Raw genomic sequence first — 26959 nt, 5'->3', positions numbered from 1 at the left:
ATCCCCTGCCCCTCCCCCCACCCCGCTGTACACTCAAACTGCGTATTAACATTAATTTTCATCATTACTGAGAAAAAATCCAGTTATGATTTTGGTGCACGAACAGTTATCGAACATAACCTCGAACAGCCGAATTTTTCTCAAATCGTTCGTGTTCGCCGAACCGCTCGAACACCGCCCAAAACAGCTCGAATTTGAGATTGGCGAACAGTTCGAGTAGAACAACGCTCATCTCTACTCCTGAGTCATTCATATAGCCAGGTGAAATCTCGCACCTGCACAGAGAAATCACCAGCTTGCGCCTGTGCACTATGCTCTGTCCTACTGCGGACAGAGCCGAAAACATAAGTGCACTTACGGGCTCTGCCCGCAGTAGGACAGATCATAGTGCGCAGGTGCGAGCCGGTGATTTCTCTGAGCAGGAGCAAAATTTCGTCCCGCTATGTAGATGACGCAGGAGGCATTATCCACGTCGATCGAAGCAGGAGGACAGCGAGCAGTAGCCTGGAGGAGGAATAAGGAACCCAGAAAAGATGTCTATCAGACCCCAGACCAACTGGATTAGCATACAGCGTGGTTTGGGGTATACAGGGGAAGTCAGGGGGTTATATAGCCATTTATGCAATGCAACACAGGTGCTGATTAAGATGATTGTTTTAGTTGACACGTGACAAAACTGTTGACAGGTTCCCTTTAGCAATACATTCAAATTAAGACTGCATGAGTTGCCCAGTATCCAGCCTAATAGATGTGATATGGTAAATAGACAATATATTGGATTTTGAGCCCCAAAGGTTTATCCTAGCAAAGAACATAATAGAAGCATCTGAGTTAGGAAACAAGAGGAAAAAATAAGGGGGTAGAGTTAGGGATGGAGAGGATGGGTGGCAAAGAGAAATGAGAGCAGTCTCCAATACAGAAGGAGATGCAAGAGCCAGATGTGTCCCTGTTTAATCTCAGAATTTAATACACGATCTACGGAGGGATAAGAAATTACTCACCATGGTTTTGGTAAGCCAGGATGAGAATAATGGTCCATCTTTGAAAGAAGTCCAAGGGAAGACGACTTGTGAATTGTTCCAGGTTGGCTTAATCTCCCGATAATACTTTAAGTCTAGTAACTTTTAAGTTTTTTAAAAATATTTCTAACATGTGCCTCATTCCTCTCTTTTTTGTCGCCTACACGGAGCTTCAGTAAATTGTTCCTTCAAGGTTTATGCTTATAATGGTTAGTTGTTCTTTAGTTATATGAAATGTTCTACATTTGTATCATTTTTGATACCTTACATTTACAATAACATTTCTAACAGAGATAAATAAACTTCCAATAATTATAAAATGACAGTTAACAGATATAACAATTACTGTAAATCTCTTGTACTATAATTGCCATTGGTTCAGCGCCATTCTTTGTTCAACCAGCTGTTCTTTTCATTGAAGTTACTTTACCTAATGGCTATATTTATTCTATACAGTCATGGCCAAAAGTATTGAGAATGAGACAAATAGTAATTTTTCCAAAGTTTACTGCTTCATTTTTTGTAATGGCAATTTGCATATACTCCTGAATGTCAAAGAGTGATCTGCTTAACAGCAATTACTGTACTTGCAAAGTCAATATTTGCCCAGAAAATGAACTTTAACCCCCAAAACACATTTCAACATCATTGCAGTCCTGCCTTAAAAGGAGCAGCTAACATCGTTTTAGTGATTGATCCATTAACACAGGTGTGGGTGTTGATGAGGACAGGGCTGGCGATCAATCAGTCATGATTAAGTAAGAATGACATCACTGGACGCTTTAAAAGGAGGCTGGTTCTTGGTATCATTGTTTCTCTTCAGTTAACCATGGTTATCTCTAAAGAAACACGTGCAGCCATCATTGCACTGCACAAAAATGGCCTAACAGGAAAGAGTATCGCAGCTACAAAGATTGCACCTCAGTCAACAATCTATCGCATCATCAAGAACTTCAAGGAGAGAGCTTCCATTGTTGTCAAAAAGGCTCCAGGGCGCCCAAGAAAGACCAGCAAGCACCAGGATCGTATCTTAAAACTGTTTCAGCTGCGGGATCGGACTACCAGCAGTGCCGAGCTTGCTCAGGAATGGCAGCAGGCTGGTGTGAGTGCTTCTGCACGCACTGTGAGGCGGAGACTCTTTGAGCAAGGGCTGGTTTCAAGGAGGTCAGCAAAGAAGCCACTTCTCTCCAGAAAAAACATCAGGGACCGACTGATATTCTGCAAAAGGTACAGGGAGTGGACTGCTGAGGACTGGGGCAAAGTCATTTTCTCTGATGAATCCCCTTTTTGATTGTTTGGGACATCTGGAAAACAGCTTATTGGGAGAAGAAGAGGTGAGCGCTACCACCAGTCTTGTCTCATGCCAACTGTAAAGCATCCTGAAACCATTCATGTGTGGGGTTGCTTCTCAGCCAAGGGAATTGGCTCACTCACAGTCTTGCCTAAAAACATAGCCATGAATAAAGAATGGTACCAGAATGTCCTCCAAGAGCAACTTCTCCCAACCATCCGAGCAGTTTCGCGCCCAACAATGCCTTTTCCAGCATGATGGAGCACCTTGCCATAAAGCAAAGGTGATAACTAAATGGCTCATGGAACAAAACATAGAGATTTTGGGTCCATTGCCTGGAAACTCCCCAGATCTTAATCCCATTGAGAACTTGTGGTCAATGATCAAGAGACGGGTGGACAAACAAAAACCAACAAATTCTGGCAAAATGCAAGCATTGATTATGCAAGAATGGACTGCTATCAGTCAGGATTTGGTCCAAAAGTTGATTGAGAGCATCCCAGGGAGAATTACAGAGGTCTTGAAGAAGAAGGGGCAACACTGCAAATATTGACTTGCTGCATTAACTCATTCTAACTGTCAATATAACCTATTGGTACTCATAATATGATTGCAATTATATTTCTGTATGTGATATAAACATCAGACAAACACTAATAAAAACCAGAGGCCAGCAGATCATGTGAAAATATAATTTTGGTGTCATTCTCAAAACTTTTGGCCATGACTGTACATGCAAGTCTATCATAATTTGTGAAGCTTGGTAACACTACGGCAGAGAGCTTTCTTGATTCAGATTTAAATCAGTTCATTTAATTGGTACATACCTGCATCTTTATTTGAACTTAGCGATATTTTCTTATGTGGGGCTGGTCTATTTATATTACTGATCTTGTCCCTATGATTAGGAGGTTCTAATGGCATTTCCATACTATACTTCTTGACTCCATGACTGACTAGCAAATATTTTCTATGCTGAATGTGCTTTGAGAGATTAATCTATTATATTTTCTTAAACTGTTAAAGAGAGATATTTATCTTCTGGTTTGGTGAGGGATGCAAGGATATCACCTGTGATTATTTGTGTGACTAATACACATATCCTTTCTGCATTTACAGCCAGAGAGAGATTTATATATAATGTCATTTGTTCTTTGACGACTGATATCCTCTTAAATATCTGGTGATTATACCTCTTTATTCAATTTTTTTACCACACCCGTGCACTGCAGGTACAGTGGTGGTCTTCCAGTTGTCTTGGGGATTGAATGATGATTACCCTCTTGCGTCCTCTTACACTGATATTTGACTCTCATCACTCTCATCTAATTAGGGACTTATTGTGTCCTTTAGGGTGAGTCGACAAGGAGCGTGGGCGCCATTTGTGTTCAAGAGGGTGCCAACCTCCGCTGTAAGGTAGGGACAGATTAGGGGTCAGCTTAGGGCATTGTCCCTTCCCCACTATATGATAACCTCTTTTTGGGCTGGGAGTTCTCTGGTCTTTTTAATCATTATTGGTGTTTTTTGTTTTTTGAGGGTCAGCAATATTTGAATTTTTAATGATCCAATAAACATTAATTTTAGGTGTATTTTTTTGGTGAAATCGTCTAAATACCATACACTTCTATTATTACTTAATCTGCGATTTTTTTTTATTCATTTAATTGGCAACAACAGAAATATGTTTTGTCTTACAGATAAAAGGGAGAGGGGAAATAGTACACAGCAGATCAGTGAAGACAGGAGGTAAGCATGTATGTTCTAAGGTAGGGAGGAGAAAACAGGCTGCGAATGATGAGTTCTGATTGACTCTACTGTATGTAGGGAGTGAAGTAAAGATCCAAGTCAAATATACTGTAAATCTGTAGGCATGAAGATGGGATTTATCATATAGGCACCCACAAAACTGGGAATTTTGAATTTAGGTAGCTTAGTAAAGGAAAGAAACACAAAAAGTTAAGTTTTGGAAAAATTCAGTGTCAGGCAAAAGGAGGACATTATGTTAGAGACTGTGGACAGAAAATAGCTAGTATTTTTCATTTAAATAGCCTCCTCGGTGTGGAAAAACACTTGAACTTTTCAGGAAGATGGCCGCCAAGATCCCAGTCTGAGCATGTGCCAGCTCGGGCGGCCATTTCCCTGTAGATCACGGCTTCAGCAAGATGGCCGCGGCTGCCAGAAAAGCAATGCATGCCGCTCTGCCTGACCACTGAAACCAGCCCTGCAGCATCTCACTGATTCTGCCCCCCCCACCGATTTCTGAGGGAGGGACCCTGCTTCCTGTAATTCCGCTCGACCACCACTGCAATTCCCTGCTGCTGGGGTACCCCCTCCTCCCACGCAGGGACTGCAGCATAGCTTCCACTGCCGGCTTCCTGGGGAACCATGCCTCCTGTGACCCCCGTGCCACCGCCCCCTAGGTAAGATACCTATTCCAGCAGACTCATCCAGGAGCTGCACAGCATTTATGACTTAGTGAGGATCTGACGGGGAAGTTGGGGGGGTTATCATGCTCTCCTCTGAATCTAGGAGACAAACTATTCAGTACTCCGAGTGGGACACTATTAGTGGCTCTTTAATCATGGGCTTTAAACCTTCAAAAAGGCACAGGACACTAAAGGGGTGTGGACCTCGGATGTGTTCTAGTATTCTAAATCCTGCCATCTTTGCCAGAGCCGGGTATAATCTCTTTCTACTGACTCTGTATCATTCTGTTGGATATCATGAAGAGTGGCTGAATGGGAAGCTAACCTGTCCTGACCCCACTGGGATAGTTTTCTCAGATACTTCTTCCCCGAATTAAGTGAAATATCATCTGCGGGTGGGGCTCCTATTCCCTGCCTTTGCTGACACCAGGTCCTCCAACTCCCTCCAACAACAGTAGAAAGCCTTTTTAACTTTCTCTACCTTCTCTAAAAAATGACATGGGAAACATTTCAGGGTCTGGCATTCTACTCATCATAGCCAGCATTTCACTAGGATTCAAAGGACGCCACACACCCTCCTGGGGCTCTACAATATCAGGTCCCCTAGACTGGGGTGTGAGGCCTTGTGGTACCAGTCTGGGCGAGAGCTGTGGCCGAGAAGCAGGGGGGGTTGAGGTGAGCTGCCCACCTTGACTGAGGAATTGTCCTAGTGAGTCTTGGATATCAGCAAAAGATTGACGTATAACTGCTGCATCCTTTTGGGTTGTCAGGGGAGGAGCTGGAGGGCAGAGTCTGAAGGAACGTTGGTCCCATCCAGTGAATGCAAGATATTCAATGGGGGCCTGGCCGAGACTTATGGGGGAATAGCACTTGGGGCACTGGCCAAGGGGGGCCACACTATGCAAATGTTTTGTGGGGCAATCACAAAAGGGTACAATCCTTGCGTAGGAGTAGGAAGTTTAATGGTTCTTATGTGCCAACAGGGGGCACCAAATAACGAGTTTCCACTCAATCTGGGCTCTGATTCCTGCACACATAACATGTCCATCCTTCAGGGACATGTAAGGGGGTGGAGTCAAACTGGGAGCGGCAGGAGGATCAAAGCTATCTTTGTTACATACTTAAACATACAAAAACTTATCACCATGTTTTTCTTTCTCCAACTCGTCTCTAGTTCAGAAACCCTCATTAAATCTGCCACCTGATGAACAACCAGACACTGAACATAACCTATACATTTTCTGCACAAATTTTTTACCCTTCTTTTTCTTTTACCAAATCAGCAGCACTTCTACCATGCTCAATCTGTCTCTTACTGAACAGATTACCCATCTTCTGTTTCTTTAAAAACAGGAGTACAGAACTAGAGATTCAACTAGCGGGGACTCTAACCACACTCACTATGATTTCCTGCTCTGTCACTCCTTGCCTGACTTATATATATAATCAGATAAAAATCATCAGCCCCTACGTCTAGGAGCTGGAACCATATAGGTTTCCTTAGTAATACAAGAGGCTGCTGCCGCCAATCACCAACGTCGGCTCCACCGGATACAATCAACTTAATCGCTACAATCCAACCCCACGAACAGATGACCAGTGAAATACCAAATTCACACTCCCCATACAACATACAGCACAGGAATTCAACACAGTACACAAGGTCTCCTCAGGGTTCGTTGTCTAACACTAATGGACTTACTTACTATGAACAGATCGAATGATCTGCGGACACACTTACCCAACACAGACCAAAGCCAATAGAGAAAGACAAATTCAGGTATTGTAAGAATAAAACTTATCACCTTGCTGCAACTGTCCTGATTTGTAAGTCTGTCTAGGTGCTAGCAAAACATTTGGATCAAGCTGTCCTTTAAACTAGCAAGTCCTTGTTCATTGTCCCAGGTTTTGTCATTGCCACAGAATGTGGGACGTTCTGAGACATTGTGCCTGCTCCAAATTAAATATTAAAATTCAAATATGTGCACAAAAAAGCCACGCTGATACATTGAGAATAAGGGTAGATCTGTCTTTACTCCATCATCAGTCACTCATATATACATATAGACATTTCTTGGACATTTGTTGTAGCAATATAATTGGCTGAGCTTATCTCTAAATATGTAACGGCATTAGCATACATACTTCTAATTGGTTAAGTTAACACTATTGACACCAAGCTTAAGAAACTAGGTTGTGTACCACCTCCCCTCCACCTAAAGCCCGCGTCACACTAAGCGAGATCGCTAGCGAGATCGCTGCTGAGTCACAAGTTTTGTGACACAACAGCGACCTCAGTAGCGATCTCGCTACGTTTGACACTTAGCAGTGACCAGGCCCCTGCTGTGAGATCGCTGGTCTGGACATTTCTTTGATCATTGAAGCCCCGCTGGGTAGCATGCATCGGTGTGTTTGACACCTTACCAACGACCTTGTTAACGACTCAGACACAGAAACACATAGGCGTGCATCCTTATACAGATCGTTACGGGTCGCTGCTTCGCTACTGCATCGATGGGAAGATCTGACTGTTTGACATCTCACCAGCGACCACATAGCGACGCAGAAACGATCCGTGACAGGTCGTATCGTTGTCGGGATCGCTGTAGCGTCGCTTAGTGTGACGGGGCCTTTAGTCTTGTTTCTTGTTATTTATGTGTTTTTAAACAAAGACATTCCTAAGACCTTCTTATCTGATCATCGGCTTCTCTTTGTGTGCAAAGTACTGTACATGGACAAAAAACAATATTAAGTGAGGACAGAGAAATAACTCCTGCTCTTACACTAGCAATAGCCTAAGCATCACCACCACCCATGGCATCAACTATCTGAGCAGTAGTAGTAATGCCAAACACAGGTCATATTTGTCCTCGTTAGCTCTGGCAAACATATTAGTGAGTAGGAAGCAGAGGGAGTTCTGGAATATATCACACATCATTCATTCCTCTCACTTACTGCAGAATGATGTTACCTCTAACAGTGACTCTGTCAGTTTGAGTCAGTGTTCTGTATAAAACAATGTGTTTGATCACAAATGATTAAAAGGGATAATTTTTGGACCTTTTAGTTAATTAAAAAAGTATTTTAGAGCACTGAGATATCATGTAGATTGCTATTTACTACTAAGTTACTGTTTCTATGGTGAGGTTACCTTGACATTATTAAAGAAGTTATCCACTACCCTAACTGATTTTTTTCAATAAATCTTGCACTTATGTGTCTCTAATGACATCTATAATCGTATTTTAGCAGTATTTACTTGTTATCATGCTTTTCCTCTTTGCTAGCTGCAGCTCTGAGGCACACATAGATAACTTCCTCTTTCCAGAATTCTTGTGTTCTATTAATACAAGTTCCATCATGCTTTGCACTGGCCTATAAGCCGGAACCTATCACACCCACTCAAAAACCCCACCCAAACTCCTCCCTCCACTATCTTCAATCTGCAGCTTCCTATTACAAGTGGCACAGTCCAAGTACCTACTGTTGATGAGGAGAGATCACATCAATGTCACCAGCACCAAGCACTGCACACAGCCATGATAGTAAAGCTTGTAACTGTTCCCCTTACTTACAAAGTGTATACTAAACTGTATATAGTGAGATACAGTGCATTGTGAAAGTATTTGGCCCCCTTGAACTTTTCTACCTTTTGCCACATTTCTGGCTTCAAACATAAAGATATAAAATTCAAATTTTGGGGGGAAGAATCAACAACAAGTGGGACCCAGTCGTGAAGTGGTACGAAATTTATTGGATATTTTAAACTTTTTTAACAAATGAAAAACTGAAAAGTGGGGCGTGCAATATTATTCGGCCGCCTTGAGTTAATACGTTGTAGCACCACCTTTTGCTGTGATTACAGCTGCAAGTCGCTTGGGGTATGTCTCTATTAGTTTTACACATAGAGAGGTTGAAATTCTTGCCCATTCTTCCTTGCAAAACAGCTCGCGCTCATTGAGGTTGGATGGAGGGCGTTTGTGAACAGCAGTTTTCCACTCTTTCCACAGATTCTCGATTGGATTCAGGTCTGGACTTTGACTTGGCCATTCTAACACCTGGGTACGTTTATTTTTGAACCACTCCATTGTAGATTTTGCTTTATGTTTGGGATCATTGTCTTGTTGGAAGATAAATCTCCATCCCAGTCTCAGGTCTTTTGCAGACTCCAAGAGGTGTTCTTCCAGAATGGTCCAGTATTTGGCTCCGTCCATCTTCCCCTCAATTTTAACCATCTTCCCTGTCCTGCTGATGAAAAGCAGGCCCAAGCCATGATGCTGCCACCACCATGTTTGACAGTGGGGATGGTGTTTTGAGGGTGATGAGCTGTGTTGCTTTTACGCCAAACATATCATTTTGCATTGTGGCCAAAAATTTGATTTTGGTTTCATCTGACCAGAGCACATTATTCCACATGTTTGGTGTGTCTCCCAGGTGGCTGTGGCAAACTTCAAACGAGACTTTTTATGGATATCTTTGAGAAATGGCTTTCTTCTTGCCACTCTTCCATAAAGGCCAGATTTGTACAGTGTACGACTGATTGTTGTCCTATGGACAGACTCTCCCACCTCAGCTGAAGATCTGTGCAGTTCATCCAGAGTGATCATGGGCTTTTTGGCTGCATCTCTAATCAGTCTTCTCCTTGTTCGAGATGAAAGTTTAGAGGGATGGCCGGGTCTTGGTAGATTTGCAGTGGTCTGATACTCCTTCCATTTCAATATGATTGCTTGCACAGTGCTCATTGACATGTTTAAAACTTGAGAAATCTTTATGTATCCAAATCCGACTTTAAACTTTACCACAACAGTATCTCGGACCTGCCTGGTGTGTTCCTTGGTCTTCATGATGCTCTCTGCACTTGAAACAGAACCCTGAGACTATCACAGAGCAGGTGCATTTATACGGAGACTTGATTACACACAGGTGGATTCTATTTATCATTACCAGTCATTTAGGACAACATTGGATCATAGAATCATAGAATGGTAGAGTTGGAAGGGACCTCCTGGGTCATCTGGTCCAACCCACTGCTCAAAGCAGGATTCACTAGATCATCTCAGACAGATGTCTGTCCAGCCTCTGTTTGAAGACGTCCATTGAAGGGGAACTCACCACCTCTCGTGGCAGCCTGTTCCACTCATTAATCACCCTAACTGTCAAAAAGTTTTTTCTAATATCTAATCTGTATCTCCTCCCATTTAGTTTCATCCCATTGCTTCTAGTCTTTCCTTGTGCAAATGAGAATAAAGATGATCCTTCTACAATGTGACAGCCCTTGACATATTTGTAGACAGCTATTAAGTCTCCTCTCAGTCTTCTTTTTTGCAAGCTAAACATTCCCAAATCCTGCAACCGTTCCTCATAGGACATGGTTTGCAGACCAGTCACCATTCTGGTCGCTCTTCTCTGAACTTGCTCCAGTTTGTCTATGTCTTTTTTAAAATGTGGTGCCCAAAACTGTACACAGTATTCCAGATGAGGTCTGACCAAAGAGGAGTAAAGACCGATAATGACTTCACGTGATCTAGACTGTATGCTTCTGTTAATACATCCCAGAATTGTATTTGCCTTTTTTGCTGCTGCATCACACTGTTGACTCATGTTCAGTCTATGATCTATTAGTATACCTAAGTCTTTTTCACATGTACTGTTGCTTAGATCTATTCCTCCCATTCTGTATATGCTTTTTTCATTTTTATTGCCCAGATGTAGTACTTTGCATTTTTCCCTGTTAAAAACCATTCTGTTGGTTGCTGCCCACTGCTCCAGTTTATTTAGGTCTTTTTGAATCCTCTCTCTCTCTTCTCTAGTATTAGCTATCCCTCCTAGCTTTGTGTCATCAGCAAATTTAATCAGTTTACCCTCAATTCCTTCATCTAAATCATTGATAAAGATGTTGAACAATACAGGTCCCAGGACGGAGCCCTGTGGTACCCCACTTGAGACATTCATCCAGCTGGATGTGAAGCCATTTACAACCACCCTTTGAGTCCAATCACTAAGCCAGTTATGAATCCACCTAACAGTTGCCTGGTCCATTGCATACTTGGTCATTTTTTCAATAAGGATGGTGTGAGATACTTTGTCAAATGCTTTGCTGAAGTCAAGATATACTATATCTACAGCATTTCCCTGATCCACCCAGTCAGTGATTCTGTCATAGAAGGAAATTAAGTCAGTCTGACATGACTTGTTAGTTACAAACCCATGCTGACTCTGGTTAATCACTTCATTCTTATCCATATACTTACATACATGTTGTTTAATAATTTGTTCAAAGATCTTTCCTGGTATAGAAGTCAGACTCACCGGCCTATAGTTCCCTGGGTCCACCTTCTTCCCCTTTTTGAAGATAGGAACAACATTTGCTCTTCTCCAGTCTTCTGGGACTTCTCCTGTTCTCCAAGAATTTTCAAAGATTATGGAGAGTGGTTCTAAAATTTCTTCTACGATCTCCTTCAGTACTCTGGGGTGTAATTCATCTGGACCTGGAGACTTGAACTCATTTATGTTAGCTAAATATTCCCTCACAATCTTTCTGTTTACAGATAACTTGGATTCCTCTATTCCTTTAAAAGGACAGTGAAGATCAGTTGATGTTACATTTTCTTTCTGAGAGAAAACAGATGCAAAATAGGAATTAAAAAGTTCGGCCTTCTCAACATCCTCTCTTACCATTTCTCCATTTTCATCCTGTAAAAATCCTATAGCATCTTTGACTTTTCTTTTACTTTTGACATACCCCCAAAATCCTTTTTTATTGCTTTTGACATCTCTTGCAAGCCTTAATTCATTGTCAGCTTTAGCTAACCTGATACGTGCCCTGCAGGATCTGCAGACTGCATTATAATCTTCTTTAGATATGCCTCCCTCTTTCCATTTAATAAACATTTCTTTCTTTCTTTTTAGCATGTGTTTAAGTTCTGTGTTCATCCATCCTGGTTTCCTTAAATGCTTCCCATTCTTCCTACTTTTCGGGATTGTTAACGATTGTGCTTTGAGAATCTCATTTTTAAAAATTTCCCATCCTTCCTGGACATTTTTGTCCTTAAGGACATCCAGCCATTGGATCCCTCCTATTCTCTTTCTGAGTCTCTTAAAATCTGCCTTTCTAAAATCTAACCTTGAAGTCTGAGTCTTCACATGTCTTCCTCCTCTAGTTATCCAAAATTCTATAATAGCATGATCGCTGCCTCCTAGGGTCCCAGCCACCTTTACCTCCTCAACCATTTCCTCCCTGTTTATAAGGATTAGATCCAAAGTAGCAGATCCCCTTGTTTTCTCCCCTACCTTTTGGAAGATAAAGTTGTCAGCAAGAGAGGATAAGAATTTGCTTGACCTGTTAGTTTTACTTGAGAGAGATTCCCAACAAATGTCTGGATAGTTGAAATCTCCCATGACCACTACGTCATATTTTTTGGAGAACTTGGTCATTTGATACATAAAGAGTTCATCCATATCTTCAGCTTGCCCAGGTGGCCTGTAGTAAATGCCTACAATGGTGTCCTTTCCGTTGTTCTCTCCTTGTATTCTTACCCAAACAGTTTCCACAGAACTCCCAGTCTCTGAAGCTTCAATCTCTGTGCAGATATACGCTTTTCTAACATACAATGCAACACCTCCTCCTCGTTTATCAAGTCTGTTTCTTGCAAATAAGTTGTATCCTTTTAGCCTTTTATTCCAATCATGTGTATCGTCCCACCAAGTTTCAGTGATTCCAATGACATCATATTCCTTTTCCTGCATTAGTAGTTCCAATTCTCCTTGTTTGTTGCCCATGCTTTGTGCATTTGTATAAAAACATTTTAGTTTGTGATTGGTTTCTCTTCCTCCCATATTTTTATTATTTAAATTGTTTTGTCTTTGTTCTTCCTTTCCACTTCCAGTAGCAGAGATCTCAATAGTATTTGTCAGCTGTATGGCTTTTTCTGGCCTTTTGCTTCCCTTCCCACATTGTTCTAGTTTAAAGCTCTTCTGATGAGTGTAGCAAGGCGACTTCCAAATACGTGTTTTCCAGTCTTAGTAAGGTGCACCCCATCTCTAGCAAGTAGTCCATCGTATAGGTAATTCATTCCGTGATCCAGAAATCCAAATCCTTGTTGACGGCACCATCGACGTAGCCAGTTGTTCACCTGTAGAATCTTATTCCACCTCATTGTTCCATGGCCATCCACTGGGAGGATGGATGAGAAGACCACCTGCGCTCCCAATTCTTTCACTTTCTTGCCTAAGTCTTCAAAGTCACTGCAGATGGTTTCCAGGTCCTTTCTTGCGGTGTCATTTGTCCCCACATGTATTAGCAGGAATGGGTAGTGATCTGTAGGTCTGAAGAGTCTTGATATCCTGTCAGACACATCTTTAATTTTTGCTCCTGGAAGACAGCACATTTCTCTTGAGGTTATGTCTGGTCTGCAGATAGCTGCCTCTGTTCCTCTTAACAGGGAATCCCCCATGACCACCACTCTCCGTTTTTTCTTCACAACATTCTTCTTTCTCCATCCAGGAGGATTCTGAGGGCTTACAAGGTTATTCATTGCTGGCAAAGTCTTATTTTGCTGTATTTCTTCATGGTTCTCCTGCGTGAGAGCCTGGTACTGGTTCCTGAGCAGTATGGGTGCTGACTGCCTCTCAATCCTCCGGCTTCTGTGGGTCACATGCTTCCATTCCTCTGTTTCGTCAGGTGCAGTTCGAATTTCTTCCCTTTCTGAATCATGAAGAGATAATTCTGCTCTGTCTAAGAACTCTTCACCTTCCTTAATGATTTTCAAGGTAGTTAACCTCTCTTCTAGATTTCGCAACTTTTCCTCCAACAGGGACACAAGCTTGCATTCCTGGCATGTGAAGTTTGGCTTTTCCACTGGCAAGTCTGTGAACATGTAGCAGGATATGCAGCTCACCAAATGGCTCCTGGACTCTCCCATGTTCTTATTGTTAATGTTCTGAAAACAGTGAAAAAAGCCTAAAAAAAAAGCTTCAAAATGCGCGCGCCGCTAGGCGCGCGGTGTACCGATGTCCTCTTTTCAGCTCCAACAGCCAAAATCCAGTGTTCTTTGAGCTCGCGGACACTCTTCACTTACCCCAAAATGCAGTGGGAATATGCAAATTATCTCCTCAGGACTCCTCCCCCGGTTTACCGATGTCCTCTTTTCAGCTCCAACAGCCAAAATCCAGTGTTCTTTGAGCTCGCGGACACTCTTCACTTACCCCAAAATGCAGTGGGAATATGCAAATTATCTCCTCAGGACTCCTCCCCCGGTTTACCGATGTCCTCTTTTCAGCTCCAACAGCCAAAATCCAGTGTTCTTTGAGCTCGCGGACACTCTTCACTTACCCCAAAATGCAGTGGGAATATGCAAATTATCTCCTCAGGACTCCTCCCCCGGTTTACCGATGTCCTCTTTTCAGCTCCAACAGCCAAAATCCAGTGTTCTTTGAGCTCGCGGACACTCTTCACTTACCCCAAAATGCAGTGGGAATATGCAAATTATCTCCTCAGGACTCCTCCCCCGGTTTACCGATGTCCTCTTTTCAGCTCCAACAGCCAAAATCCAGTGTTCTTTGAGCTCGCGGACACTCTTCACTTACCCCAAAATGCAGTGGGAATATGCAAATTATCTCCTCAGGACTCCTCCCCCGGTTTACCGATGTCCTCTTTTCAGCTCCAACAGCCAAAATCCAGTGTTCTTTGAGCTCGCGGACACTCTTCACTTACCCCAAAATGCAGTGGGAATATGCAAATTATCTCCTCAGGACTCCTCCCCTGGTTTACCGATGTCCTCTTTTCAGCTCCAACAGCCAAAATCCAGTGTTCTTTGAGCTCGCGGACACTCTTCACTTACCCCAAAATGCAGTGGGAATATGCAAATTATCTCCTCAGGACTCCTCCCCTGGTTTACCGATGTCCTCTTTTCAGCTCCAACAGCCAAAATCCAGTGTTCTTTGAGCTCGCGGACACTCTTCACTTACCCCAAAATGCAGTGGGAATATGCAAATTATCTCCTCAGGACTCCTCCCCTGGTTTACCGATGTCCTCTTTTCAGCTCCAACAGCCAAAATCCAGTGTTCTTTGAGCTCGCGGACACTCTTCACTTACCCCAAAATGCAGTGGGAATATGCAAATTATCTCCTCAGGACTCCTCCCCTGGTTTACCGATGTCCTCTTTTCAGCTCCAACAGCCAAAATCCAGTGTTCTTTGAGCTCGCGGAGACTCTTCACTTACCCCAAAATGCAGTGGGAATATGCAAATTATCTCCTCAGGACTCCTCCCCTGGTTTACCGATGTCCTCTTTTCAGCTCCAACAGCCAAAATCCAGTGTTCTTTGAGCTCGCCGAGACTCTTCACTTACCCCAAAATGCAGTGGGAATATGCAAATTATCTCCTCAGGACTCCTCATTCAGAGATCCTCACTGAACTTCTGGAGTGACTTTACTGCACTGAAATTAAAGGGGCCAAATAATATTGCACGCCCCACTTTTCAGTTTTTAATTTGTTAAAAAAGTTTAAAATATCCAATAAATTTCATTGCACTTCATGATTGTGTCCCACTTGTTGTTGATTCTTCCCAAAAAAATTAGAATTTTATATCTTTAGCCAGAAATGTGGCAAAAGGTAGAAATGTTCAAGGGGGCCAAATACTTCCACAATGCACTGTATGTCACTAAGGGGATCAGATAAAAGATTTACTGCCATAGTTGTGTGCAGTGCTTGGTGCTGTACTGTCTGTGCTTGTGATACTGCCTGTGTCTCGACACAACAATAACGTCTTGTCGTTGGGTAACTAAAGAGGAGTTAAGGATGCCAGGAGGTAGAAGTAGGTGCGCAGGGCTCTGGTTTTGTGACCACTGTACCAGGGTTCTGTAAATCGTTTTACTCTAGCATGTACACTGCCTCTCCATTAATTCTAATGGGAGCACCGGAGATCAGCTGAAAAAAATGCTCAGCTATCTCTGGTGCTCCATTAAGAATGAATGGAGAGGCAGTATACATGATCAACCACCGCTTCGATCACAAGGGGCTCTTCTGAGACCTGGTTCTCGGGATCATCCTCCCAGCAATTGGGAAAGTTATCACCTATCCCATGGGCAGGGACAGTGTCCAACTGGAATGCCCAAGGTCCATCAGTTTCCAACTTCAGGGCCCACTTTTCAGTTAAATGCATATATGACATTATCCTCAATCACAAATTTATATAACCATGAACTGGGTAGATTGTTAAATGACTAACATGTTGCCTTTGTCTCTACATTGTGATTTAAGTATATTGTGCCAAGTGCTGCTGATATATATAAGGGTGGTGGCCCACTCTTCCACAGAGGCACACTAGAGGATTCTCCTGTTCTCCTGTGGGCCAGTCCAAGCCTGGGCGGGGAATACCTTCTAAACTTGAGAAAACCCCTTTAAGATAACCGGCAGTATAGCTGTGCATGTCTGTTATTACTATAGCTGTGCTATTCAGATGTAGCAGAGTTGATCTTATAAATGTCAGATGTAGAGAAGACAAGTTTCCATATGTACAGCTAGGCTCATGAGTGTAGCAGAGCTGAGGTTGTCTGATGGAGCAGAGCTGTGTTTGTCATTACAGAATAGCTGAAGTTGTCAGCTCTGCTACATCTGTAATGTCTATAGAGCTGGTTTTGTTGGTGATATCAGTGGTAACATGTCAGTTACCTCCTCCTGACCAGTATCTCTTTCCTTATTTCAGCTCTTCATGTGTTTATTTTGTCACTGTCTTCTACTCCTGATCTCTTCACTGTTTTCTCTCTTCTTGCTGTATAATAGACCTCAGACTCAGGAGATCCCGGGATGGTGAGCCTGTGTGGGGGGCCATGAGTCTAGAGAAAGGACACAGTACCAGCTGTATGAGGAGCAGGGCAGCTTGTGAGGAGGCGGGCGGATGTGTGCCGAGTCACCCACTTTGACAGCCCCTGGACTAAGAGGGGAGGGGGCAGTAAATCATGACTGCCTCACTCCCTCCATCCACTGGTACCAGTGAGCGCTTCTCTCCTCACTCAGCCTGATGAAAGCCCACAGTGCAATCAATCTAGATCACATGGCCACAGTCAGAGAGAGTATGGGTAACGTCATGTCCATATTCAGTGCCTGGAACAGGGCTGGAGTTGATGTGACATCACAGAAAATTAGAGCAATCTCAGTCACAGCATCAGCTGACCGGTAGAGATAGCGCCCCTCAGAGGATCTTTTAGTAATTAAATGTAATTATGAAAATTCTCATCTCAGGCTGACAAATTGTTTGGGGGCACATGTTAAGTAGTGGTCAACTGCTTTAAGGTTATGTTTGTGTTAAATAGCTTGAAAGGGGTTGGATACAGTCCTAAGAGACCTCAGATTGTTACACACTATTTCAAAGCAATAGGGGGCTTTGCATTATTGTGATTTGCAGTGAATCAATTTACTGCGAACATGATTTAAAAAAAAAAAAAAAAAAGTTGTAGAACCTGGCAAATTTGAATTTAAAAGATTTGATCAGTTGTTTTTACAATCTACATTGTTTATGTTGTAACATACAGTATATTGTGTCTGAAGGTGATGAAAGTATTATTTACAAAAGAAATGTCAATGTCTTCATAGATATTTTCCAATACATGAATTGACTGATAATAAATAATGTACCATGCTTTGCTCATTATATGTGTAACATGCACTGATGGTCCAAATAATTGCACCTCTACAGAGTGCCATGACATTGTCTTTATCTGTGAACAGAGAAGGTACGGTAATATGCTATGGGAATTTTGAGTTTCTCCTTGCAACCTAAGAGTTTTGTTTGTGAAAATTGGAGATATTTGGATTGTTGATAATTTTTAATGACAAACATTACTCCGAATTGAAACTACATTAGAATTATCAGTAACTAAGACATAAAATAGACAACATAATCTTCTACATTTAAAGGTGAATTAACATTTTATAATTTATTTTAATACAACCTAAATATGGATTAATTGCTTTCAAAAGGCTTCATCAGTTAAAGTCAAATTATAAATGTCGGTATAAGCCAAATATTAACAAGATTTATAAGAGCACATATACTAGGACACTATCATTTAACTTACTTTCAAGATTAATAATGCAACATTTAGGTTTGGATGTCCACCCAACATAAATGGTACCATTTTTTATATTACTTTGCAAGCACCATGTTGTGTCTACTTGCAACACAGTAGGTTTTGTTCTTGTGGATGTGAATGCTTCTATAAGTTCTCTCCCTTTCACTTGTGTGGAGAAGTGCTTGCTAGTGTTGAGCCACCCCCATAGTGTTCGAGTTCGGTTCGGTTCGTCGAACACCCGTGTGTTCGCCGAACTGTTCGTCGAACTGTTCGTCGAACACCTTCGAACACCGTTAAAACCAATGGCAGGCAAACAAAAACACATAGAAACACATAGAAAACACCTTCAAAGGTGTCCAAAAGCTGACAAACTGCTCTGAAGACACAACTAACACATGGAAAAGTGACAAGTACATATAGTCATGCGAAAAGAAAAGAGGTGGAGTAGTAAAAGGAGGGGGAGACACAGATATAGGCATGTCATGCCCTTCTAAAATCCAAAAAGTGAGAAGTCGACACGTTCAGTCCGCTCCTGCCCGTGCCACCTCCGTGTCGCCGGGTTTGTGCCAGAGCCGCGGTGAACCCTGACGGCCAGCCCCCCTCTCCCAATACTGGTGCCTGTCCGCTGGTGGGTCGAGCAAGCCCCCCTGTGGTGGAGGCAGCTCTAAGCTTTTTAATTTAAATTGTCTCTCTAATTTGAATGAATACACTTTAAATCCATTTACAAGGATCTATTGGAGGGCAAGTCTCATGCCAGCAGCCGCGTAATTCTAGCTCCAGTAGCGTCCACTAAAGCTGCTGCAGTTAAAAAGCTTTTATAAGGATCGAGCTCGGCTGTCCACCGCAAGGCATCCTACTGCCAGTCCCAGCCCCTATGCCTTGGGGTGCCTCCTGATGCTCTTCACTGAGTATCCCGTGGTCCCGAAGCATTTCCTTTGAAAAAATTAAGTGTCAAAACTACAGGTGGTGTAGCTTGCTTAACAGCCGGGATAATCCGCTGACTAGCTGACACTGCTACTAGGCACAAAGTATTTCCTGGGCTAGATGCAGTTAAAAATTTGTAATTAGATACTCTCGTTGGATGCTGAGAAAGCATTCCATAGAGTCTCCTGGCACGCCATATATGATTCTCTTAAAAAGCTTGAGGTAGGGGTCTAGGGGACCCTTTTATAGCGAAAATCACGGCCCTGTATCGCAATACGTCACCTAGGCTGAAGATAAATGGAACTGTATTACCCTGAGGGCTCGGTTGCTACAGAGGTATTGCACCTCACCCAGAGGTGTGATATCTCACTCTCAGGTAAGGATGGAGTGTGGATCAGGACCCGACACCAGCATGCATTACACCACATTGCCGTGGGGCAGGGCGACCAATATGCCCCTGAGATGGGCACGACAGTCCCTGTCCCTGGCTGGAGTGGGGGGAGGGAACACTGAGGAAGGGGAACCCTGTAGTGCAGGAGCAGGGAGGAAGCAGTTCCTGGGTGCATTGAGAAGGGAGTATAAAAGGTGGGCACCATCTTAGTTCAGTGCAGAGAAGTCTGAGCAGAAGTGGCAGGGAGCAGGGGCTCTGCATGAGCTCTGCTCCGGAGGCGGGCCTAGTAACAGAGGCCCAGGCCTGGAAGAGGGAGAAGGAAGGAAGAGGAGCGGAGAAGGCTCCAGGAACGAGGAATGAAGGGATCCCAGGGGTGCGGACGGGCGAGTCGCCACCGCACGCCTGAATCCACCTGCGTGGAGGGGTCAGGCCAAAGTGGGAGACCGGTCCCCGAAACTAGTGGAGGCAGGAAACGACCCTCAGCTAGAAACCGGAGGCTGTGACATATTATGTGGCGCAACCCCTCGCTACACCCGCTAGGAAGGCACCACATAGGGTCAGGGAAACTGGCGTCAAGTTTACCAAGAGGAGGCCCGAGGCAGCCGGACAGAAGGGTTGGTAAGAAAGGCCAGACAAAGGACACACAAAGGGGGTCCTGTGAAGCGCTCCAAAGTTATCTGGGAGTTGTCTGAGCCCCTCACCTGGTGAGCACAGTACGACGTGGGCAGCCGTTACCTGCAGACGTGGTCTGGATAATAAGAACTGTGAGTAAAGGCTCTGGACTGCATCACTGACTCCGTGTCGTTACTGCTGCTGCCCTGCACCATCACCCCCATCCTCCGCATACACTGCCCTGAGGCTATACTCCTCCCGTGGGGAGTTATGCTACGCTCTGCTGCACCCACAACACCAGCCTCAGCGGTCTGCCCTGGAGCGGCAGTTCACTCTGACCGCAATCCACGGGTGGCGTAGTCGGACATTTAAACATTAAAACCACATAAATAGTTCCGCCACTGGTTTGACCACCCTGAGCCACGGAACCGGGTCACCGCCACGGAGACTACAACCACCAGCATCCACCAAAAAGGGTCCGGCTCCGGGTGTCCCAAGGCCCAGGGGGCGCGTCAGAACATTTTCATCACCTTTCACAATCACCAATGGGACAAGGCAGGGATGTTCTCTGTCCCCTCTCTTATACATCCTAGTGACGGAGCACCTGCTCTCATCAATTCGCCATAACCCCAATATTAGGTGGATTGAGGTGGGAGGCACCGAGTACAAGTGCTCTCTATTTGCTGATGATGTCCTAGTATATATCACTCAATCACATATATCCATCCATGCTGTTATGGCTGAAATAGATCACTTTGTTACATGGTCAAATTTTAAAATCAATGCAGCGAAGTCTGAGGCCCTCGATGTCTCCCTCCCCAAATCCATATAGGATTCCATCCAGTCCAACTTTCCCTTTGCCTGGCCCTCACAGGGTATCAAATACTTAGGAATTCCTATTCATAGAGACCTCTCCCATCTATGTTATCTTAATTTTGGGACCTTTATTGAACAACTCCCTACAGACCACGGTTGGCAAGTTAGAACTGTAAGATTCACTACGTGAACCACTGGTGTTTTGTGGAAAAGCACATGTACACTGTGTTCCAAATTATTATGCAAAAAGTGTTTAGGAGTGATAAGGGAAGAATTTGTTTGTTTGTCAGTTAAACTCATTGATGGTGATGTGTGTCAGGGCTCTTTATATCACTGTAAGCAATTGCAGACACCTGTGCTAATTAGTTTGGCAGGTGTGTCCAATGAAAGGCAAGACTACTTAAGAAGGCTCTCTCACATTATTAAGCAGCCTACATTTTCTGCCAAAATGGGAAAGAAAAAGGATGTGTCGGCTGCTGAGAAGAAACAATTGGGGAGTGTTTAGGTCAAGGCATGACTACAATCAACATTGTGCGATGATCAGGATGAAGTGTCTTGGCAATCAAGAAGTATGTAGCTGATTCACAGTACACACGTGTGCGTGCTGATAAGGGCAAATTGAGGACTCTTTCCTACAGGCAATTACGTCAGGTTAAAAGAGCAGCGGCAAGAAAGCCTTGTCATAGCAGCAGACAAGTTTTTGAAGCTGCTGGTGCCTCCAACGTCCCCCGAACAACAAGATGCAGGGTCCTTCAGAGGTTTGCAGCTGTGCATACGCCATCCTGTCGACCTCCTCTATCCACTTCACACAAGCAGAAACGGCTCCAGTGGGCCAAACATTACATGAAGACTGATTTCAAAACTGTTTTGTTCACGGATGAGTGCCGTGCAGCGCTCGATGGTCCAGATGGATGGAGTGGAGGATGGCTGGTTGATGGACACCCCACGCAAACACGGCTACAGCGCCAACAAGGAGGAGGTGGAGTAATGTTTTGGGCTGGAATCATGGGGAGAGAGATTGTCGGCCCCTTTAGGATCCCTGAAGGCGCTAAAGATGAACTCCATAATGTATGTGGATTTTCTCAAACAGCACTTCCTGCCATGGTTCAAGAAGAAGAACCGTGTATTTCACAGCAAGATCATTTTTCTGCATGATAATGCACCATCTCATGCTGCACATAAAACATCTGCATCTCTGGCTGATATGGGCATAAAAGGGGACAAACTTATGGTGTGACCCCCATGCTCCCCTGACCTCTACCCCATTCAGAACCTTTAGAGCATCATTAAAAGGAGTGTCTATGATGGCGGGAGGCAGTTCACATCTAAGCAACAGCTCTGGGAGGGTATTCTGTCCTCATGCAAAACAATTGAAGCAGAAACCATCCAAAACCTGACAAATTCAATGGACGAGAGAGTTCAGAAGCTCCTTTCGAACAAGGGGTCCTATGTGAAAATGTAACATCACCTACAATAAAGTTTTGAGTTGAAAACTGATTTCAGTTTCTAACAACCTGCTAATGCTTATAATTTCAAAAATGACCATTTTTTTGGTCTTTATTAAAATGAAAAGGTTGATCGAAAAGTTTGGGGGATCTAAGAGTGTGGCAACCCAGTAGTCATGATTGCTTCGAATTCTGACAATATGAGGGTCATGCTGCAGGTAGTGCAGCAAGAAGGCACTTATGTGTCTTGCGCATCTCGGAGCCCAAAATTATTTTCCGGGCTAGATGCAGCTAAAAATTATTTTTAATTTTAAATCTGGTGGAGCTTATTATAGATGGCCTAATAGGATCAGTGCTGCACACTGCTACAAAGCCCAAATTATTTTCCAGTCAAGATACAGATAAACATGATTAGTAATTTGAAAGCTTAAAACGGTTGGTAGGGTGATTTTAACCAATCATCAAGCTTTTACTCTCCCCAGGATGACACATGGGTAGAAAAGTCGTTTCGGATCCATGATTTGTTCATCTTTATGAACGTGAGTCTGTCTACATTATCAGTGGAGAGCCACGTGCGCTTATCTGTCAGCACACCACCAGCAGCGCTGAACACACGTTCAGACAGAACGCTGGCTGCGGGGCATGACAAGATCTCCAAGGCGTAAGTGGCTAGCTCCAGCCATTTATCCAGATTGGAAGCCCAAAAAGAGCAAGGGTCCAGTGACACAGTCGTGGCTTCAATGTTTACTTGGAGATACTCCTGTACCATCGTCTCTAGGCGTTGACTATGTGTCAGACTTCTTGTCTCCTGTGGCCTTGCAAAGGATGGGCTAAAAAAGTGGTGAAATGATTCCGCAAAATTGATGTTACCAGCAGATACTGTGGTTCTGTTACGGTTTGAGTGCTGAACACTTGACGGTCCCACGGTTGGCAAGTTGGAACTGTGAGATTCACTACGTGCACCACTGGTATTTTGTGGAAAAGCACATGTAAGATTCTGCAACAGTCTCTGCTGATACTCCTGCATGCGTGCATCCCTTTGTATGGCAGGAATAATTTCTGCAAATTTACTTTTGTACCGGGGATCTAACAGTGTGGCAACCCAGTAGTCAGGATTATTTCTAATTCTCACAATTCGAGGGTCATGTTGCAGGTAGTGCAGCAAGAAGGCACTCATGTGTGTTGCGCATCCAGGAGCACCAAGTCCCTGTTGTGTTGGTGGCGAGGTAACAATCATGCTTCCTTCCTCTGTCCTCTCCCCCCAACCTCGCACAACAGAAATGTGATCAAGGTCTCCCTCATCTGATGAGTCTTCCATCAGTTCGTCCTCCACTTCTTCCTGGGCTCCTGCACCTTCCTCACTAGTTTGGCTGCTACCATGCGCCCTGGTAAAACCATCTCCCCCACCCTCACATGCCTGCCGCCTTGGTGCTGCCGACCGTCTGGACCTTGCAGATGTTAGCCCTTCCGCATACAACCCCTCCTCCTCTACTTCCTCCATCTCCTCTTGTGCCACCACCTGACTCCGAATTCTGTTTAACATGTGCTCCAGCATGTAAATCACCGGAATAGTCATGCTGATAATGGCATCGTCAGCACTAAACATCTTCGTCGCCATTTCAAAACTGTGCAGAAGGGTGCATAGGTCCCTGATCTGAGACCACTCCTCCAGCGTGATTTGCCCCACCTCTGAATCTCGTTGGCCCAGGCTATACGTCAGAACGTATTGCACCAGGGCTTGTCGGTGCTGCCACAGTCGCTGCAACATGTGCAGAGTTGAATTCCACCGGGTAGGCACATCGCATTTTAGCCGGTGAAGTGGCAGGCCCAACGACTTCTGTAGAGATGTAAGTCGCTGAGCTGCGGGATGCGAACGGCGGAAGTGAGCACACAGCGACCGTGCCCTCTGCAGAAGGCCATCTAGTCTGGGATAGTGGGCTAAAAATTGCTGGACAACCAGGTTCAACACGTGAGCCATACAAGGCACGTGTGTGACATTGCCCCGGCGAAGGGCCGCACCCAGGTTTGCAGCATTGTCGCACACGGCCTTCCCTGGTTTCAGGTCCAGTGGAGACAACCATTCATGAAATTGGTTCTCCAGAGCTGACCACAACTCCTCAGCTGTGTGACTCACATTTCCCAGACATTTCAAAGTAAAAACCGCCTGATGACGTTGAGCCCTACTGCCAGCATAGTAAGGAGGTGTGCAGGATCCCTTCTGCGCAGTTAGAAAGCTTGTGGCATGACCAGACAGGCTTTGGGTGCAGGTGGAAGACCGAGAGGAGGTTGAGGAGGCAGAAGCAGTGGAGGAACTTTGACATAAAGAGGATTGACGCACAACTCGTGGGGACAGCAAGACTTGGACAGCAGCCCCTTGTCCTGCTGTCACCATAGTTACCCAGTGCCCAGTCAGCGACATGTAACGCCCCTGTCCATGCCTACTCGTCCAAGTGTCTGTGGTGAAATGCACCCTGTCACACACAGAGTTTCTCAAAGAAGCGGTGATGTTGTGTGCAACATGCTGGTGGAGCGCAGGCACACCTTTCTTTGAGAAGTAGTGCCGACTGGGCATCTGGTACTGGGGCACTGCGACGGACATAAGGTCTCGAAAATCCTCTGTGTCCACCAGGCGGAAAGGCAGCATTTCTGTAGCCAAGAGCTTGCAGATGGTGAAATTCAACCTCTTAGCTTTCTCATGGCTAGGAGGAAATGGTCTTTTACTTGTCCACATCTGAGGGACCGAGGGCTGGCTATTGTGCTTAGACGGGGTTGATAAGGGTGTCCCCGGCAAACTGCCGGTCTGTGAGGAAGATGCAGGCGGACATGTTAGGTTGCCTTGATCCAAAGGTGGTGCTATCGATGTCGGACAGCGCTCAACACCAGCTGGTGTTACCACCTCCAAAGAAAATGATGACCTGCCAATCACGCTGGCTGTTGCGGGTAAAGAGGTGGCAGGTCTGCGCCCCAAAACAGGTGTGACTGCTGTCCCCCCAGTCACAGAGGATGAAGAGGCCGCGGATGCACAAGATATGGCAGACGGTGGTTGGCCCGGCCGGCTAGGCCGCATTGTAGCACACTGAGCTTCCCACTGCAACTTATGCTTCATGTCCATGTGCCGGTTCATGCATGAAGTACTCAAACTATGTATTTTTTGGCCTCTACTTAGCTTTTGCTGACAAATGTTACAGATAACACGTGTTGGGTCATCTTTATCGATCTGAAAAAATGCCCAGGCTATGCAAGGCTTAGCACCCATGCGACCTGAAGAGCCACCACGACTTGTGGTGAGAGGCAGAGTTGTGTTTGAGGATGCAGTTGTTGACGTGCTTCCAGTACTACGTCTCTGTCCAGGAAGGCGCAACCTGACCTCGTCGTCACTAGCATCTTCCTCCACCTCCTCTGCTGACCTCATCTCTTGGCTGACTGTGGGTTGACAGTAAGTGGGATCTCCAACCTCATCATCATCACCCTGTGTGTTATCACACCCATAGTCCTCAGAGCCAACCTGTTCCTGCCCTGACAAAAAACTAAAGTTGTTGTTCCAATCAGGTATTTGAGTCTCATCATCGTCTTCCTCATTGTCTCCACCAACAGGAGTTACAGTTTGGGAATGAGGGTCTACATTATGGTCAGAACCTTCTGCGTCTGGTCCTGGATCCGACTCATAAAGATTCTGGGCATCAGTGCAGATCATTTCCTCGTCTGGATTCACAGAAGCGCTGGAGTCGACCTCTGATTCCCAGGCTATAGTATGAGTAAACAGCTCTGCAGACTCAACCATCTGTTCTACCTCATACTCAGACGGGCAGCTGGAGATTTGGGAGCTGTGAGGAAGCAAGTGCGATTTGGGTGACACCTTTGAGGACTGGAGTATTTGTGATGTTGAAGTTGATGTGGAGGAGAGCCCACTTAAAGGAGCACTTGATATCCGTTGAAGCACCTGCTGTTTTTGTGCCTCATCTGGAATTTGTAGCGATTGGCGTGGCCGTAAGAAAGGGATCTTATCACATTGTCCGCTAAAAGAAGTAGACATTTTAGTTTGGCTGGAAGATGGTCTTTCTTCTGCAGATGTTACTGTTGCTTTAACACCTACCACATGGACACAACCTTTTTTCCCCTTCCCAACACGCCTATTCCCCTTTCCACCAGCAGCAGGCCTTTTTCCACTCATTTTGGTGGTTAACTAATTCACAACCCTGGAGTTGTTTGCACAAAAAAACAATGGATGGTAACCGAGCAGAGCTGAGTGGCCAAACTGTGGTATTAGGCCAAAACTATTGGCTGGGTTAGATGCAGAAAAAAATTATATTCAATTTGCAACCTGATGGAGATCAGTATAGATGGACTAATACAACAAGTCCCACACACAGCTAGAAGCCCAATATTTTTTCAGAGGTAGATGCAGAAAAAAATATATTCAGTTTGCAACCTGATGGAGGTCAGTATAGATGGACTAATACAACAAGTCCCACACACAGCTAGAAGCCCAATATTTTTTCAGAGGTAGATGCAGAAAAAAATATATTCAGTTTGCAACCTGATGGAGGTCAGTATAGATGGACTAATACAACAAGTCCCACACACAGCTAGAAGCCCAATATTTTTTCAGAGGTAGATGCAGAAAAAAATATATTCAGTTTGCAACCTGATGGAGGTCAGTATAGATGGACTAATACAACAAGTCCCACACACAGCTAGAAGCCCAATATTTTTTCAGAGGTAGATGCAGAAAAAAATATATTCAGTTTGCAACCTGATGGAGGTCAGTATAGATGGACTAATACAACAAGTCCCACACACAGCTAGAAGCCCAATATTTTTTCAGAGGTAGATGCACAAAAAAATATATTCAGTTTGCAACCTGATGGAGGTCAGTATAGATGGACTAATACAACAAGTCCCACACACAGCTAGAAGCCCAAATATTTTTCAAGAGGTACTGTAGATGCAGATAAAAATTATTTTG

The 26959-nt window shown here is 44.4% G+C and overlaps 1 protein-coding gene across 1 annotated transcript in view; it reads right to left on the bottom strand.

The window, feature by feature from the left end:
* Positions 1-354: 354 nt before the first annotated feature.
* LOC141155507 (cingulin-like) overlaps positions 355-26959 on the bottom strand; it is a 109882-nt gene continuing 83277 nt past the window's right edge. The window contains exon 3 of the mRNA XM_073642373.1: positions 355-504. Coding sequence (XP_073498474.1) covers positions 355-504 — 150 coding nt within the window. The remainder of the gene's footprint in view (positions 505-26959) is intronic.

This window comes from Phyllobates terribilis, unplaced genomic scaffold (genome assembly GCF_046119375.1).
Source record: "Phyllobates terribilis strain yellow unplaced genomic scaffold, ASM4611937v1 Scaffold_7__3_contigs__length_470593459, whole genome shotgun sequence".
In the NCBI taxonomy this organism is placed as follows: domain Eukaryota; kingdom Metazoa; phylum Chordata; class Amphibia; order Anura; family Dendrobatidae; genus Phyllobates; species Phyllobates terribilis.
Note: the sequence above shows the minus strand (reverse complement) of the source record. Positions and strands in the feature narration are given on the sequence as shown.